Here is a 20,161-nt window from a genome sequence, read left to right on the forward strand (position 1 = left end):
CATCGTTCCACTAGAAATCTAAAATGAAAAAAGGTGAACAAACCGCGAGTACCTACTGCTTTGCTGCTCAGTAATCAAATTGTGGAGCATGTGATTGTAATTTATTTATTTATTTATATATAATATAATGGATATTATATTTGAATAAATGATAATTGATAAACCATTGCATACGAAAGACGATTTTGAGCGGAGACGTTGTGTCTGGCATACATTTATAAATGATCAAATCTTATAAAATCAAAAAATTAATAAAAATCGAAAATATCTGATGGCTATAAATATTGTTTCCAGTTTCTACCGAACTTTTTTTTGTTAGGAATCTTCTGTTAAATTTTTTAATGATAGCTATGGAAAGTAAAACATTTTTGAATTTCTAACTAATAATTTGAAATTTTTCGAGATTTTAATAAAATTTGACATTTGAACTTGCATATAAAAAATAATCGTACATTTATCTTTAATACTTTTGAACTTCCATTAAAAAAACTTATGAGGTACCTTATTTTCATTAATTTTTTAAACTTTTTTACTAAGTGAAAGAAAAGTTTTTATCAAGATAATTTAAAATATTTACAAAATAAGAAAATTTTTAAATGCTATAAATAGCTCAAAAAGATAAAAATGTTACCATACATGGAAAATGCTATTGTAAATACTTTGAAAATTTAAAATGTTTACGATTATTAGTTTTTAAGTTACACCAAAATAGGGTTGTGTAAAAAAACCCATAATTCTTTCATGTTTTTTCACCCGTCACTGAAAAACTTATAGGAATTTACAATTTTCTCTAAATCAACCCCAAATATTGATGACAGAAAAAAAACATATCGTTGTAAATACATTGAATATTTTTTTTAGTGCAAAAATTTCCGAGCTTTGGTTAAGAACAAAATATATTTCTTTAATATTTTATTTTTTTAACGAACAATTAGAATTTTCAAAAAAACAATAAATTTATATTTTTTTAATGAAAGTTTGTTACCTAATTAAATATTAGTTTTAACATTTAACAATAATATAACTATATAAAAAAAAAAATATGCATTTAAAATTTTGAATTATGAAGTACCTTATATAAAATTGCTTATTTATAGATTCCTTACTAATTTAGATTATGTTTACATTAAGAGAAGCAAATATTCATAAATACATTATTAACGAGAACAGCAATCAAATGTATGGGTGACGTCTACGTGTATGTTCTGCTCGACCACTGGTTGATGAGAATTTTTTTTCACACAATCCACACTCGTACGGTTTTTCACCTGTGTGTGTTCTATAGTGTAAAACCAAATGCGATTTTTGCGTAAATGATCGTCCACAAATGATGCACGCATATGGTTTCTCCCCGGTATGTGATCTTTTATGTATACACAATATAGATTTGCTGATAAACGTTTTAAAGCAAACATCACACTCGAGAGGAGCTTTTCCAGTGTGAACATTTTCGTGTCTGGATAAACTATTGGCGTTGGTAAATTCTTTATCACAAAATCGACAAGAAAGCTGACCTGTGTCAGTCATAGTGGGATATTCCGAATTGTAATCGTCCCGAGCATCGTAGAACTCAAAATTATTTTCATTATTATCGCCAACTTGATCATTATTATCATATATTTTCTCATCCATGTCCACTGATTGATGGAAATTGTTTTTTGAAAAGTCTTTATAAGTCGGCTGTCGATATTGTTTATTTGATTTTTTTGGTGACATCATTTCTGCTTGAGTCATGGCCTATAAAATATTTATTAAAAGAATATATTAGATATTACAGTATTATATACACATGACATACACGGAATTTAAAATCAATAATAATGAAACAATTTACATTGACTGAATTAAACTTAATTCTCATGACTGACTAACATTCTATACTAACTTAATAAAAGTTAAAATTGTTCATACTAAAAATACATAAATTATTAACTTTATTTATTATTATGATAAATATTTAAACAGTAAGTTGTGAATAGATAATTTTATGAAATATAAGGAATTTATTGGTAGTTGCTACATCTAGTGTCTTTGTACAATATGCATAACCTAAATTAGTAAAATTTCACAAACATGCAATAATTAGATATTTTAATTTAAAAATTATAGATACAGAACTATAAAAAATTATCAATTTATACTGTAATGAATAAAATATAATTTTTTTTATTATTATTATTATGGCATTATAATTTATTTATAATTAATAATAATGCCATAAACAGAAATATATCTAAATCTAGCCGTAATAATATCATATATTTATACTTTGAAAACTAACAGTTTAAATTGAAAATATTTTGGCGACACACACCATGATAATATGTGATACACTAGTGTCACTGGTTTAAAATCATAGTAGTAGAGAAAAGTTTTATGTCAATACGAATAATATTTATTTATTTTTTGATCTTAAACAAATTAACTAAGATTAGTAGTTTTTGTTTGAACATCTAAAATTGGTAAAATTTGAACTTAAAACTCTTAAATCATATCTAACATTCAAGTTATTAAAAAGAAAAATTGTTTTAGAAAGTGATTTTAAGTTTTAATAGGTAAATTTATAATGATTAATAATTAAATTTAATGATTTAAATTAAATTAAACAAAAATAATAATAAAATACTAAAAACCTAATACAAACCTCAATAACTTTTTTCTGTTCATTAATTTTTTTTTTTGATAATTTATGAAATCTACAAAAGAACAAAGTTATTAATAATTTAACAAATATAATTTTATTTGCTAATCAGTAATCACACTAAATGGGCATTTTGTTAATATTTACCCTATTTATTTTAGACAATAATTTTACTCAATGTGCATACTCACAATTTAGGGTACTTTTCGTGAACTTCTGAAATTCTTGAATTATAGGGAGCGTTAATCATAGCAGTATCTATATAATTTAAATAACAGTTTATTAAAATAAAATATTTAAATACAACTTAGTAAAATTAATTGTAATAGAAATTAAATGTAATATTTTAGATTAAAAATGTAATTTATAAAATTAATAAGATTAATGCTGGGTTACATGAACCATTACTATTCATTTAAAGCATTTTAAAGAATCAATAGTGAGCTAATGGTTTCTTAAACATGATTCAGTAGACCAAAATCTATACCATACAATTATTCAATTTTTCATGCAACCCGACATTAAGATACCTTTAGTAATCCAAAATATAAATCCAACTTAACAATTAAAGATTTTTGACAATCATAATAGTAATTTTACCATTAACGTTAAAAACCAAAAACCATAAACGTCACGAAGAAATATTACAGTAAAATAGGTTTTATGTGAGATACACAAATATATTTGAAACAAAAATACTACGAATGTTAGTCAAAAACTGAATGTCAATAAATATATTATATATCATAAAATTTAAAACATTTATTAATACCAAGCTTGTCCAGCGATCGGCGACAACCCAAGTTCTTTGAACTTCTTCTTTCACATATACGAGAAGCGCCATTTATTACTTAATTATTACAAAACAAATTATTATTTTTTTTTTTTTTTTGAGGAGGGGATGGCTGATTTCTTAACATGTACTATTTAATAATTAAAAATATAATGTATAGGTTAAAGATCGTAAGTAATGAAATGGTTATGTGGGCGGGGGCCCAATCTTCCCCAGTGTCTTATTTATCATTTTTTCTAAGGTGTAGATACCAAAAATTGGAAATGAAGTTATGATGATTTATGAAAGTATATGATTAATGTATACATCATCCACTCACCTACCACACTATTGATAAAATATTTTTTTTTCAAATCAACGAAACAGATAATTTAATTATTACTCCTATCTTGCGTTATACTTATGAAGTAAAAAAATAGAAGGGGCTTGGGGGAAGATCTTTCTGCATTATCATCAAACTTTTAATAATCTAACAAATCTTATCAATCTGTTAACCAATGGTTACTTATAGCCTATAGGTCTGTCTAGCAAGGTCTTTAATAATAATAGTAATAATTGTATTGTAACCAAACATATATATATATCGGAAATAATATTTACACAACAATTTACTTAACTCCTATAAGCTAATGCTTGTGGTGGAGCTTAAAGTTCAATAGATTAACACATTTTTAGGATGTAGGTCTTGCTACATGATATTTATAATAATTATAATCTATACATTGATAATAGGTCTTATTATAAATGTTATTTACTTTAAACAAGTTTTAAAAGAAACTTTGCATTAAAATGTAGTTTTTGTAGTAAAAATATAATAAATATTGAGCATAAAATATTCCACTAAAATTTTAGTAATTTTATTTGAATTATATAAAAATGATAAAATGCGCCAAAATAGTTGATAATTTATGAGACTTGTACAAAGTTATAGCGAAATTAAATTTCAAACATTTGTTTCAGAAAAGAAACTGGTAAGATGCAAATTTTACCATTGTATATCTTTTCTGTATCATCTTCAGACATTTCTTCTTTCAAATATTCCATTATTTTAAGATTTTCTTGTTTAGATCCATCTTTTGATGACTCGCCTTCTTCTTTTATTGCCATCTAAAACAAAATGTTTAAGAATGTTAAAAGGTTTATTTCTTCTACAGAGATGGCAACAGCTTTCATGCTAACTATCAGCCATAGACAAATATTTCTAATAAGTCAAATAAATAATACAGTAAGTACCTTAGATTTATTTTTCTTAGTTTTTTTTGATGGATTTTTTGATCTATAACAAAAAAAATAGTTTATTCATTGAATAATTAAGTAAAATAATATTTATATTAAGACGACAGAAACAGAGGAAAATACCTATTTTATATTAAACTAACTGTATACCCAGAGTTTGAGGAAAAAATTATAAAGCATAAAATATGGCGCTACATTGGTGTTTCTTGGTTTTGGTATACCTCAAAAAAAAAAAAATAATTTTATATCTGCAATTAATGACAACCATATATAAATGAAAAAATTTTAAATTTTTGTGAGCCACAATGAAATTCTAGTATGAACCACCTCTTAGCAGTAGTGGACTTAATTCATCATCTAGGAGGAGGAGGGGCAATATCCTTTCGGTCCAAACATTTTACTTTTAACTATTTACCCACTTAGGCAGGCACGGTTCTAGGACTAAATGTTAGTATGGGCAACAGTACATTTATATATTTTTATAATTAGGTATTTTAACCACAGTTAAATTACTCAATTTTATTTACGCCACCAGTATTAATTGCAATTGTCAAACTATAATAGGTTTACGCTGAAAGTTCTAAATAAATAATAAAAAAAAAATGTATGACCCAAATTTTGTTTTATTACTATTTATTGTATACTTACAAAAAATTAAAATGTTCTTGATTTGTGGAAGCAGTAGCTGAAATTAAAAATGAAAATAATCAATTCACATTATAAATACAAATTGGTAAGATACTAACAATTGTGAGTTTTAATTTTTTTGGAGAATTCATTAAAATCCAATAGCATTTCAGAGCCCTCATTTATATTACTATTAATTCTCTTTTTGGTATGAACCGCATCATTTTCACTTCCCAAATTATTTACAAGTTGAACCTAAAAAGTAAAAAAAAAAAATGCTCATGAGTCATGACCATTCAAATATTTTAATGAAAAAAAAGGAAAAAGTTTCAACCAAATGTCACATTGGCATTAAAAAGATACCATTTATAACCCATCAATTTATTTAATATATATTGTATGTATTAAGAAATACAAGTTTCAAAATATCTTACTTGTTGTAAATTACGGAAGTCCATACGAGACAAATCAGTAAGCATTTGATTTATTTGAGTATAATTTTGAAGCACAGCTCTTGCAGTAGTATATCTGCGTAATGTTTGTGCAAAGGCTCTAACAGTAGTCACCTAAAATTAGAAATTATAATAAAAATAACAATAAACGGTTGAATGAAATGCTATAAAAAAAAAATAACTTTTATTGAGATAATTTCTTCTGGACATCCTTGCATAGCCGATACAAGCCAAGACTCTACGCCTTTGGAAAAATTTCTAATTGCATCTGTTAATGTTCCTGAAAATAATTTATTAATTTATAGTTATATCTTTAAATAAAAATATATAAAATTTACATACTAGTAACAGGCCGATGAACATCTGGAATTAAAACTTTAACCAAGTTTTGATAAAATAGAAAATCAACAGTTTTCACAAACAGTTGCAATGCTTTGCACTTTGACAATGAATATAATTTTTCTTTAGATAAATATTGTTCTCCTTTATATTCATCATTTTTATCATCTTGACTACACCAAAATTGACGCCAAAGTGACTCAATAGTGCCAAATTCTAAGTTTAACACAGCACTTAAAAACGCCTACAAAAGCAATATTGTTTAGAATAAAAAAATAAGTTTCAATTTAAAAACAATTAAGTACTTCACAATGTTCACGGTACAAATGTTTGAACTTATCTACATCTTCTAAAGTACAATTATCATCCAATTGTAGTTCATCCAATATAATATCAGGAAATTGTGGTACAGCATTAGCACCATCACCTAAATATTCTTGGTCTTGTGCTTGAGGAGGAGAAGATGGAATACTGTTTTGAGAATAATTTCCAGAATCTGAACTGTTGGTAGTATATTGATTGCAATTTTGCTCTTCAATTTTAATTTTTTTAATTTTTTTTGAACTACTACTTCGACTTGTTGTTTCAACTGGGAGGCTTTCCTCTTCTTTTAAGTCATTTAATAATGAATTAGGTTTAATTCTAATACCATAATAATGGTATTTGGAATTTCCTCTAATAAACAAAAAAACTGTTAGTAAAATAAGCCACATAATGTATTTAAAAATAGCACCATACCGAGTTCCTAGACGCCTTGTTTGTAATCCCGTAAACACAGATCGGATAAGTTTACCAAATGATGGTGCATTTAAAGGATCAAATTTAGTTTCCGAGCAATGTGTTAAATAATTATCATATATTGTTGATCGAAGTAACGACACTCCTTCAGCCTTTTCATAATTATTCATCAGCCAGTCGACCTTCATAATAATATATCATTGAGTTATTTATTATTCCATATAAAATCTATCAACTGCTTACAGTTGCAGGAGAAATTTTATTTGCTTGGATAAGACCGGAGTTTTGCATTCCTCTATTTGACTCCTCGACACTATTCAGTTGATTTATGTTTGTTACATCAGACTCAGTGGCGTTAACTGTATGATATGACACATCCTAAATATTAAAATAAAATATTGATATTTTATTATTTTATTTTATATTGCATTTATAACAATTTAAGAAATATATAAAACAAAATGAATTTAGGCACATTATTATCATAATATATTATTCCTAACTATTATACCGAAGATATAATGGAATTTGGGCTGATTTCTTGAGTGTTAATAATTATAGTATGATTGAACCATTTATAAACAAAAATTTCCATCGGTAATCTCAAAATCTCTGTTTGAGCATCTCCCAGGGTTGGTCCTCTCCTTTTTTAAATTAGCCTATCTGCTGCCCAGAGGCAATCTAGCTCTGTACCAAATGATCCCATGCACTTTGTTGCTCGGCAACTAATAATAATTATTATAATAGCTTCAAAACCCATGGTAACCATGGCAATCAAAGGACACACTCACAGGCAGACATGCATTCATTTTTATATATATAAATTATTATATAAGTACAAATATAGTCAAAATAAATATAATTGGTGAGGAGTTTTTGGATAATTCTTTAAGTCAAAATCATAAAAATGTCATAATAAAAATAAGGGTTTGTATAAATATTAGTTACTTGAGAAAAAGAATTTGTGCTGGGAGTGTAATAATGGGTTTGATCAGTCTGATGCATAGTTCCAATTTCACCCACAGTATATACTGGGTACACCCTGAAAATTAAATGAATATATTTATATAAATAAACATATAATTTATATTAAGAGGATCGGCGGCGGACAGATTTTTAGCCAAATTGAGAATCTGAATTTTCAAACATTAATTACTCGAAATTTAAATCAGAAATCTTAAAATGTGGAGTGACTGATCTCAAGTAGACATAATAACGAAATTCAAATCAGTTTTCTGAAATATTATTACATTATTAGGCCGATAAATAGGATGGATAAAAGTACATAAAAAACTGCACAAATTGTTGCCCGTTCACACGCACAACACTGAGGCGATGACTTGTACATGCACCTGCAGGGGCTTTCCAATATTTCTTTGACACACAGTTATACACACCAGCAATCATTTACTACGCACACATTTACAAGACTCGCATGCATGCAATTTGAAAATTGTCTATTTCAAACTCTTTAAAAACTGTCTGCCACCGATCTCCTTAAAATTGCTAGTAAAACATTTACATTTCTTCGTTAGTGAAAATTGCTTGTTCACCAATTGCTTCAACATACTGTACATAAGTAGAATGACCAACATCATCATAATCAACAGGCTCTACTTTGGGAACTAAAAAAAAAAACAAATAATTAGGCGTTTAAGCCATAATGTAATATGTTTTACGGAATAATTGTAAAAAATCAAGAATATAGAATACAATTTATTATGAAATAATAAACTAGAGAATTTTAACTCAAAAAGTTTGAAATTAAAATTAAAACAAATGTTAGTGTTATAGTCTTACCCAATGTAGGTATTGGTGTAAGAGAAGTATAATATGTTCCATGCGTCCCTTCTAAATCAATTGTAAGCATGTAATTTTATAATTATAATACATGATAATATGAATTTTATATTGCAAATGGAGAACTAATATTGTACAAGAATAAGATAAATATTTAAATTTTATTTGAATAAAATCTGCTATTATTATAAAAAAAATTTCTTAAATTATATTAATATAAAAATAGACATTTTGTTGAACTTACCTGATTTTGCAACAATATAATGATCATTATCAACAGTAACTGTAGGAAATTTCCTATCTTTATGATCTAGGTGATATTCATCATTATCCGTTGATTTATTAGATCCGTCATCATGAACTGTACTAGTTCCACACAGTGTAGCATTCGCAAGTTGTCTATTACTGTTGACGTTCTGAAAACATAAAGATTTAGATATTATTTAAAATTATGAAGAACTGGGTAATTGTTGTATATACCACAAAACTTTGTTGTACTGGTTGTATGACAAGAGTTTGACCAACTCTATCTGCTGTTACAACAGGAATAGTATTAACTTGAGGGCCAGCACTTACTGACCCTTCTAATTTGATTCTAGTCCTCACAGAAGTCGTCATGGAATTACCTAAAGCAATAATTTCATTATTTTCTTAAAACTTAAAAAATAATAGAAATTGAATTTGCAGTTACAAATAAAAATAAACACACATAGGTAGGTATAATGAAAAGTAATTAAATTAATATTTATTAAACACTAAAATAATTTTGGATATCCTATATAATGCAATTAAAAACCACTAATAGATATTATACCTAACTAAATGTGAATAGATAAAATCAAATTTTGTTTACAAATTCATCAAATAAATAGTTATCTATAAATAGGTATAGGTACAAATAATAATAATAATATTTTATTAACAGAATAAAATTATATATATAATTTATTAAAAAATAATTTGTAATTTTATAGAACTAGTAAAATATATTTTATTACAACACCAGAATAAATATATAGATCACTCAACAAATTATAAAGAATTTTGCTCCATGTGAAAGACATTGAATATTGGACCATGAACATGATTTTTGAATTACAATAGGTACATTAGGTACCTATCTAATTATTATTATGTATTATTAACATGTTCATAATAAAATCAAACTATGTCACCATAGCAACAGATAACATCAAGTGTATCAACATTTGAATTATGATTATACATTATTTAGGGGTTCATCATATTATATGATTATATAATTTTTTATAAATTAGACTCCCCTGGTCGCAGTCAAAAAACATATTCCTATCAAAAAAAAAAAAAAATAATAATTAGGTAGATTTTTTTTATAATTATTTATAAATACGCCTCAACTACCAGGGTTATTGGCGTTTCTGACGCCTTTTATAAAATTACATTTTAGAATTTTTAAAATACATTACAAATAAAGTTGTTCCTAAACAAAATATTTTAAATATAATAATTAGATTTAATCTGTGTTAAAAGTATAAATGATTTTTTTTTTTCAATATTAATATGAAAATAAATTTTTTTTATAAATATAATAAAAATACATTTTTACATAGGTACCAAACTTATTTATTTAAAACATTAACTTAAATATTAAAAAGTAAACATTATTGTTTTAAATATTATCCTAACTAACAAAAATATGTTATGCCATAAAAAAATAATAAACACCGAATAAATAAATAGGTAGGTAGCCTAAGACATTTATTTATATTAAGTTTTTAAAGTTAAATAATAATAATTAAAAAACTAAATTTTCTAATTTTAAGTAATTACTAATTATTTAGGCATTAAAAATATAATGCAATGACGTATAGTATCTATATACATTAATTAAGTTATAATTACCTAGTGTGTTATAATAATTTTGTTTATATTAAGTTGTAAACAATAAAAACTATTTTCCATCATTTTCGTTTCATTTTGTTGGTCGTAGACGTCGTGTGTGTGCAACGGAATAATCAAACATAAATTAATTTTTTGTTCGTGTTAATCGTTCCCCCGGAATTGTTGAGTGTTGACAAAAAAAGGCGTTTATGGTGACTATGGCTACGGCTTCCAACCCGTTGCTAGGAGCGGGTTCGGTCACAACAAACTCGCAACCATGATAAAATAACAATAAACAAGGTACGATGGCAACGGTCGACGATGAGCGAACTGAACAGCGAACATTGATTATGTATGCTTAATCAATGAACTGGATATCAATATCATCTTATTCGCCCATCGGATCGACTTGCGCTGCTCATCGTATCCTGTTCGCCTCGTTTCATTGGTTGTTGATATTTGCCGCCAAAAACCGAATATAATATGCGCGTAACGATAAACGATCGATAACAAGATTATAGGAATAGGGCACGCCGCCGCGTCTTGTCAGTAAGTCGTCTTCGCGGATCGCTACGCCCGACGCGCCACCTCTTACCCGGCCACCGACGTTGTCGTGGGAGTGCGTAACTTAGACAGATCATAATATTTATATACTATGCGTCTATACGGTTTGCTGTTACTATATATTTTATAATATAATATAATTATGAATTATGATCTAAGGCAGCGGGTTCTCAATCTTTTTATATCCACGTACCACCTATACACAGTTTGACAATTTTCATCTACCACTTGGCCGAAAACCGTTTTTTTGCTCATAAAAAATTAATACCGATTGGATTACCGTATTATACGTTTATTATTTTACATGTATCGAAATTAATTTTATTAGAAATTATATAAAAAATATGTTAATCGCTAAAAACCTATCAGACAAGTCCACCCCTTAGAATTTAGTCACTTGGATGAGTATAATTACGGAACGGATAATGTATCCCGCAACAAAAACATTCCGTCAACTACGTGTAAAAATGTTGCTAGGAAAAAACTAAACTCAAGTTAGAAAAGTTGGGATATCTAAAAGGGGCTGAGTAATTTCTTAAACTGATTATCATATAGAAATTATTTATAATTGCTGTGAACTAGTGAAGTATGATAATATAGTAATATACCTTATTGACAGCTACTTATATTATATACCTATTCAACTAGTGCTATGGTAGTAATATACAAATATAATATGGGGATGTAAATATTGATGTCAGCATTATATGTTTAGTTGTATAGTCGTAAATATTATTAGCTGCCAAAAGCTAAGTTAAATAAATTATTTGTATTAAATTATCGCATTATTCGCACTTCATCAAATACAAACAATTATAAAAATACGTCTATACTAGGTAATGAATTTTAGAAATTACTTAGGTCCTTTTTGATTTCACAACTTTTCTAACTTGAGTTTTTTTTTCTTAGCGAGGTTTTTACACGTAGTTGTCGAATGTTTTTGTTAGGATGTCACTAATTTTTTTATTACAATTTTAGATATATTTAATCTACGTTTTTTTAGTGAAAAACCGTGGAGACAAAATATTTTTGTTGTTATATGAATTGAGTAAATTAATATGATATATCATAGATTCATAGACATATATAACTATGCATGTTGCTGGAAAACGATAATGAATCTTTAGCTCCACGAGGCCATCGCGTTCATAATATATTTTTGTATCATTATGCATCTAACCCATTTATTACTTTGACAAAATATGATACTTATATAGTGGGCTGACGTCATTGAACTACCGTGGTGGCAAATCACTGAGTGCAATTTATACATTTGTTCTTCAATATGTGTGGGTAGTGGGTTGGTGGGTAATCTATAAATATAAAAATTAATGTTATTGTCTGTCTGTGTGTGTGCCTTTATTATGCATTCCTAAACGGCTGGACCGATTTTGATGAAATTTCTTGTGTGTGGTTGATTGGTTCTCGTGGGATGATTTAGATTCACAATTGGTAGGTCCAACCCGGGGAGGTGCTCAAACGGGTATTTTGAGATTTACAGTGGACATTTTTGTTTATAAATGGTTGATATTGGTTATAGGAGAAATAATTTATATAAATTAGTATTTATTATTTTATTGGTTGCCATAGGTTAATCGGGGTAGATGGGGTGCAAGCATATATGTATCAAATTGAATTTTGCACATTGCCTATTTGATATGCTGTGGCACATTGTCCGCGATCTGACGTAGTCGAATTGCTTTCCGAGGAGGCTGAGTTGCACCCAAAAGGAGTTGAACAATCACAATTTTTTTAAAAGTTGTAATTTTTTACAAGCAACGAAGTGAGTGGGACCAGCTACTGCGTTTATAATCAGGTCATTGATCATTGTAGTTGGGTCTGACCAAGTCAGTAGTTGTTTTGTAAAAATATATATTTATTTGTATTAACTAGGTATACATGTGTGATGTTTGTGTATGTCTGCAATAAGTCTAAAACCTAACGCCATCGATCATAACTTGCTCTGAAATAGTTACAAACATAGAGTTTAATGTCACTTTACTGTGGTGACGACGATTACCACACACTGTTTAAATAGCGATGGTAACCGACGCACGGTGGAAATATTTTGTTTAGCCCGAAATCATAGTCGGGTTGCTATGGGCAATCAGCACAAACGCGGCAACGCGTAGGTACAACATAATATTATACACTGTTGAAAAAAATAGCGTTTCAATTAATAACTATACTAATAATTTTGCATATTCGATATTCCTTAAGTTGTAATCCTCCGATCAATTTGAAATTCATAAAAGTATCATCTACATAACATACTGCAGATCAACCCGTGTAAATTTCAAGTCAATCAGTTCATTAGTTTAAACTTTAGGCTACAGAGAGGTCAGACCATTTTTTGTAAAATTACAGAGGTTAAAAAATACGAGCTGGCCGTCTCGTCGTCACGAGCTCTTTATTTTTATTCTTTTTTTAAGCTCTACGCCGCGACCGTTGATGCGGCGCCGGATTATATATTTTACATTTATTTTAACGTATTATTTGCATTAATATGCCACTATAATAATTATTGTACTTCAATTGTACATGTTGCCGCAGCAACGTGACTAGTGGGATTGATGGAGTGGGGGATGTGGGGGAAGTGATGGGATGAAGTGGCGAATCGGGGGGACAATATTATATTTTACGATGTTTTCGTCGTATACGAAAAATCAGAATTAAAAGTACTTGAACATTTTTGGTTGTAACTTTTAAACCATCCAATCAAACTGCTTGCGAGTTCCCCCGTTCCCATCTCCACAATATTTCTGATCGATTTATACCTTACATCAGTGTTGTTAAAATTCCTTATATATATAGGAATCCGTTCAATTCCTCGTTCCTTTAGTATAAATAGGAATTCGTTCAGTTCCTCGTTCATTTAATGTCAAAAAGAACTCGTCCAATTCCTAGTTCCTATGAAAAAGGAACTCGTTCTTTTCCTCGTTTCTCGTGATTCATGAGTTATTAGTTATTATAAATTTATAAATGTACTAGTTATTATTACTAAACAGAACAAAGTCATATGTGTATAAAAATATTGATAGCTTTGTCTATAATTTTTTTAATAGATTAATAACATGATAAGTAAACAAAAAAACAAAATTTTTCTCCCCAAATGTTTTTTTTATACTTTTCCGAGAAGAACAAAAGAATTATAATATTTACGTTCCAATTCCTAGGAATTAATTCGCGTTCCTATTCCTTTAAAAAAGAATGGAATTTATTCCTTCATTAGTTCCTCTAAAAAGGAATCAATTCTAGGAATCGTTCCTTTACAACACTGCGATGGATTAGCACAAATTAGCACGGTTTTCAATGGTACAACTCTGGCCCCCGTTAATATACGTTAGTGACTACTCTTTTTTTTTTTACTTTTTTGAAGTGAAACTTTTATACGCGCGATGGGAGTAAATTTTCAAGGCCGCGACACACGAGTCATTAAACGAAAATCCGTCACAATTTATAACGGTTACCATAACAACAATTTTAAAACAGTGGCAACCAATAAGTATTATTATAATAGCTTTAAAACAAATGATCCCGTGTACCTATGCTTCGTTGCCCGGCAACCAATAAATATAATTTTATAATAGTTATATTATTGTTTTTTATTATTTATTTGTATTATTATTTTTTATTTAATCTAAAATCTAAACCTGACTTGACGATCCTAATGTAATTATTTGTAAATATAATTTTTTAATACCTACTTATATTATTGTATTGAATGACAAAGCGGAAGTTTCACTTCTATGACCTGTGCCTGCACAGAATTGCTTTTTTTTTACTAACTTTTGTCACTAGCGTCATGCTGAATCTCAACAACAACCCTCAAGTAAAATCGCCAAGTATAAAAGAAAACAGCTCTATATAAAAATTGAGATATCATTTTATCGCTAAGCCTTCGAACTATATAGATATTATTTGTCAAAATAGTGCAATACAAAATTTAACTTAGCTTTTGGCGACTTTAAAACACTTGATTTGTAATAGGTACACTAAGTATTAGGTAGGTAAACTGAGTATGCTAATATATTTTTAAATTTTTAACTTAAATCACCAAGCTAAGTTTAATTTTTAGCACACTATTTTAACATATATTATATCTATATAGACCTAGCTATAAAATTATATCACAACTTTTAGAGCCTTATTTTTATACTTAAATTTTTTTTTTTGTATACTTTTATTTAACCTATATATACTTATTATTATATCAACTTTCTTTTTAAACATACCTGTTTTATACATTTTTTTTGAACAACGACGCTCCTTAAGGATAATTATGATACTTAATTTTCCTTTTTTTCTTATTCTTTTTATTAATTAAAGCCATTATTATAAAACAATTATTTTATATATTATTATAGTTAGGTATATAGTATATCTGTATATAATAATAATTACAATGGTGAAATGGCAAACGCCAAATGTAATAATCAGTACGCACTATACACTATACGTACGCGGTTTATGCACACAGCAAACTTGTGATTTCAATAATAGTTTTAAATTTGCAACGAGAGTTAACAACCGTTGAGGGCAAGTCACGACTCACGAAATAATTTGTCCCTGCAAAACCGTGCCGTCGCAATCGCCGCAATCGTCCGTGGGTCCGGCGTCGTCGTCACTCGTCGTATGTCGTTATTGCCGCCACAACAACGAAAATAGTCACATACGAAAAATTGGCCTTAAAAGTACTTGAACATTTTTGGTTGTAACTTTTAAGTCATCCAACCAATCTTCTTGCGAGTTTCCTCGTTGCCAATATATTTTCGATCGATTGATATACCTCATAAGTTCAGCTGTTTGCCCTGTAGAGTGGGCCGATGGATTAGCTCAAAATAGCATGGTTTTTCAACTGTACCTACAATTCTGGCTCCTGTTAATATACGTCAGCGGCTATATTCGATTTTTTTTTTCTTAGCTTCGCGCCACTACCGTCGCGCTGGATATTATACGATCTAAGGTTGAAAGCACGATGTATATAATATTATTTACGTCATGGTTGAAAGATTCACCTTCACACTGTGCTCAGTGTGCCCTGTGGCCTATACGTATGCACACTTGTCAATGATGTTCAAAAACCGTCCGTCCGTCTGTTCCTTTCTCGTGTTTGGTGCTTTTTATGAAATACCGACGTACCAGCTGCTATAAAGCAGATGCTGCTTTCGCAATGGCGTGACGACGTCCCGTGTTAATAAGTTATAACATTGTATTTTACCGTTATCCGGTGGATGGTGGTATAATATACTATACATAATACATCATATTACCACTTGGTCGGTAGCAAGACAAGGATTATTGGCAAACCCTGCAGGACAAATTAAGGACCCACGTTATACTTTTAGATTCTGAGCGAAACGATGATAATTGCACTCGTGTATTGATTTTACAACGATGTGTGTTTCTATTTTTATTTTTATTTTTTGTGTCCAAAGAAATTTTTTTTTAGAAGAAAAATTGCTCTGATTATCAACTTTGGTGGATATTTCTTATAGAAAATTGGGTACTGGTTAGTTGTAGCCTTGTGAAATCCCCGCACTGGTGTGTGAAAACTGTATAGCCCCGCCACTTAGAATTGTTCTATCGCCGCCATCCATGATAATAAATATCTATATTACATTAATAATTCGATTATTTTTGGAAAAATTTACCATTATTAAAAGTACCATAGGTATTTATGATTTATCATATAATATGGTTTATTTAAAAATCAATAATCAAACCGATCCAACATCAAACGGTTAAATAATAACCATCGTCCCCCGTCAGTCGAGTACGTTTTTGTTCGTCGTTATTCGATTTATATTATTTATATTATTATTTCATATATTATTAAAATTAATTTAAAATATTTATGCCAAGGCAAGTGCCCGACCTTCTATCGATTATATTATTATATAATATATATGTATTTGTAATTATTTTTTATTTTTCGGTACGTTTTTCCGATATATTTATTGTTACGGATGGCAGCGAGATAACAAATTTGAGTGGCGGGGCTATAAGTTTTCACACGCTTGGGAAACCAGTACCGAAAATTGGATAGGTATAGTTTGTACTATTGAGAAATCTAAATTAAAAATTCGTAGTACTTTTAAAAATAATTACCAAAAAACTAAAAAATAGTACTCGACTATTTGTTAGCATTTTAATATACCTACACTACATATATTATAGGTAAATATAAGCTTATCAAGAAGTTAAACTATCTTTATTTTTTCTTTAAATGTCAATAAAAAAAATAGTAAAAGGGCTTGGAAATGTAATACAAGGTTCATCTTAAGTTGTTAATTTACTAATTAAAAAAGCGGGTAAATGGGTCACGCTCTCCTAGTTTTCTGTAGGTACTTTAGGTGTCTAGAGACACACTGAAATGGATATTGTGTTAAATTTGAATTCAATAATGTTATAAAATCATTGTATACGAAAAACGATTCTGAGCGAATATACGGTCTGTCGTCTGTTAGCCTATAATAATACTAAGTAGGTACCTATACCTATATTTGATAATATTATTGTGATAAAGTACTTTGATTTATATTAGCATTTGTACAACAGTAGGATAACTTCATTTTTTTCAAAAAAATTACATTTGAAAATGTCATTGTGTATTTGTGTGTATAAAATATAATAATATACTGTATAAATGTTTTATATATACCTAGGTACCTACGAATATTATTTTTTAATTACAACAAAATAACTAAAATCATTATTCTTGGTTTTAATTAGTAATTTCGTTGAAATCTGAACTTTTCTCCAAACGACTGAGCTCTTCCAGGTCAAGCAGCAGTCGGGAACAAAGGCCGGTGGGTGCGTGCGACACCGGGCCGCGAATAGGATCAACAAACTAGACTGATATAATATATTTTGTATGTTGTAAGGCGATGCAGCAAATTTTGCCATCGCCAGATGCTATTTAATCGTTTTATGTATATTAATTGTATGCTATAAATTGTGTGTATAATGAATAAACATTTGATCAAAATTTCAAATACTTTTACTGTTATTACTTATTAGCTATTGAATAACAACAAAATAAGAAAATCGTTGTATGAGAATTTGGTAATTTACAAGTAAATATCCACTGTCTAACTTCAAGCACTCATAAAAAATTTATTTATTTTTCTGGTAAACTTTTTTCTTTCAAATGTAGAAAAACTCTCCAATTTTCATGATTTCGATGAATTTTGTCGAAATTTGAACTTTAAATGCATACAAAAAATAACCGTGTCTAGGTATGTATTCTTTAATATTTTTGAGCTGCTATTAAAGCATTTTAATTATAGCATCTTTATTTTCAAAAATTCACATTTTACTGAGGTGCAGCTCTTAGTTCTCACCACATGGGTTTAGAGATTCACAATGGAAATAGATAATTGTATTTTGTTTGTAAATGGTTGCCATTAGTTACAGTTTACGGATTTTAATTGTAACAGTAAATTTAGTTGAAATTAGTTTTTTTATTGTATATATCTATGTATATAAAAATGATTGTACATTTTGAATACATTTTATAACTCAAGATCCACCAAACCAATTTCGATAAAAATTTCAGGGCATATATTAAGATTGATATGTAGATGGTTTCTGTGAAGTTTGTATGCTGTGCGATAAGTGGTTCCGGAGTTATGGCCTTTTAAGTGCACACCTGGCGACATGGAGATATTTATTTCTGTATATATTTAAGTGTAAACCATGGAAATTAATTCATTTGTTTTTTTTTTTCGTTTTTTTTCTACAGTTTTACATCAAATCGTGCGCCACATTCGATTTCTCCTTATCGCATTGCGCAGTAAATATATCGTACAGCAGCACATACATAATATGACAACAACAATTCTATTTTCTAAATAAATATTAATTGGATTGAGATTAAATGAGATTGATTTTTATTCAATTTCAATTGTATGTATTTAGGTGTAAAAAAAGCCACGACCAAGACGACAGAATATAGGCCGACTATCACGTAATTATATCGCACAACAGCTTGTCTCATTGAAAACCTTTGTACAGTGTTAACTCTGGAACTACTTATCAGATCTTCTTGATTTTTTTTAAACGAAATACTATATCACGGAGAAGGTTATTATCAAACAACATTTTAGGAAAATCCACCAGAAAGTAGGAAATCTGGATGTCAAAAATACAACAGCGACGCAACAGGTTAGGTTAGGATTTTGTATTAATTGATTATATTAATCCACCATAGGTAGAAATGTAGAATACGACAAACTTGATATAACTTTGGTACTTTAGAGTTAATAATAATTCCCTTACGTACAAACTAGTGGTCGGCGATCTACCGCAGGTAGATTGCCTACCTGATAATATACTGCTGTGAATCAGAATTTTTATTCCGGGCAACGGAAAAGTTAAGATTAATTTTAAACACCATACACCGAATATTAAATAGCGAATTGAACAAAGTTTGAGTCATATAGAGTTGGTACATTTAACGGGCAACGAAGTGTACATATTCAGCTAGTAATTATATAAATGGTTACCATTTGTTACTCTGGGCCTCGGCAGTCGGAAGTTGAGGCTTCAAATAAACAAATTATATCTTAAAATTTGAAGTTATATCAATAATAGATCAATTGAGACCTGGACGGAGTTTATACTTTATAGTGTATTTTTTAACCCCAATAGATAGATGAAGAACAGATCACGCATTAATATAGGTAGGTGCTCACGGAAAAGAAATATTCCTTTTTGTTTATTTTTAGGGTTACCATTAGTTACATATTATTATAATACTATTATGATCATATAATATATTTCGTTGTGAAATATTATTACCTATTCAAATCAGTTTTCATAATTGTTGATTAAAATTACAATAATAACAGTAATAACAATAAATATAATAATATAATATGATATAATATTATAGGTAGATATAATATAATATTATTGTAATCGTACGCCGTCTCACGAAAGTCAAAGTCCACCCGGCTCACACTCTCAGCCGTTATCTCGCACTCGCACTCGCACATACGCGGCGTGACCGAGACCAAAAGTGCTGAACCGCCTGAACCGACGATGGCTTACCTTGTTGTCCGGTTGTCTGCGGCATCATTCCACACCGTCTGGCTCGTCCCCGTC

At 28.9% G+C, this 20,161-nt stretch overlaps 1 protein-coding gene across 3 annotated transcripts in view; it reads right to left on the minus strand.

Moving 5' to 3' along the window:
• LOC100160856 (DNA-binding protein RFX2) overlaps nt 1-20,157 on the minus strand; it is a 46,698-nt gene extending 26,541 nt beyond the window's left edge. The window contains exons 1-7 of one of the 3 annotated variants that reach the window (XM_029490115.1): nt 20,108-20,157; nt 9,107-9,252; nt 8,871-9,042; nt 8,627-8,677; nt 8,349-8,451; nt 7,775-7,868; nt 7,070-7,204 (exon numbers count right to left, since the gene is read on the minus strand). In XM_029490115.1, the coding sequence (XP_029345975.1) occupies nt 7,070-7,204; nt 7,775-7,868; nt 8,349-8,451; nt 8,627-8,677; nt 8,871-9,042; nt 9,107-9,252; nt 20,108-20,135 (729 nt within the window). In that variant the 5' untranslated portion in view covers nt 20,136-20,157. Of the gene's footprint in view, nt 1-7,069; nt 7,205-7,774; nt 7,869-8,348; nt 8,452-8,626; nt 8,678-8,870; nt 9,043-9,106; nt 9,253-10,507; nt 10,907-20,107 lie in introns of those variants that run through there. The other 2 variants (XM_029490116.1, XM_029490117.1) reach the window with 2 other exon arrangements.
• Nucleotides 20,158-20,161: the final 4 nt, after the last annotated feature.

This window comes from Acyrthosiphon pisum, chromosome A2 (genome assembly GCF_005508785.2).
Source record: "Acyrthosiphon pisum isolate AL4f chromosome A2, pea_aphid_22Mar2018_4r6ur, whole genome shotgun sequence".
NCBI classification, from domain to species: domain Eukaryota; kingdom Metazoa; phylum Arthropoda; class Insecta; order Hemiptera; family Aphididae; genus Acyrthosiphon; species Acyrthosiphon pisum.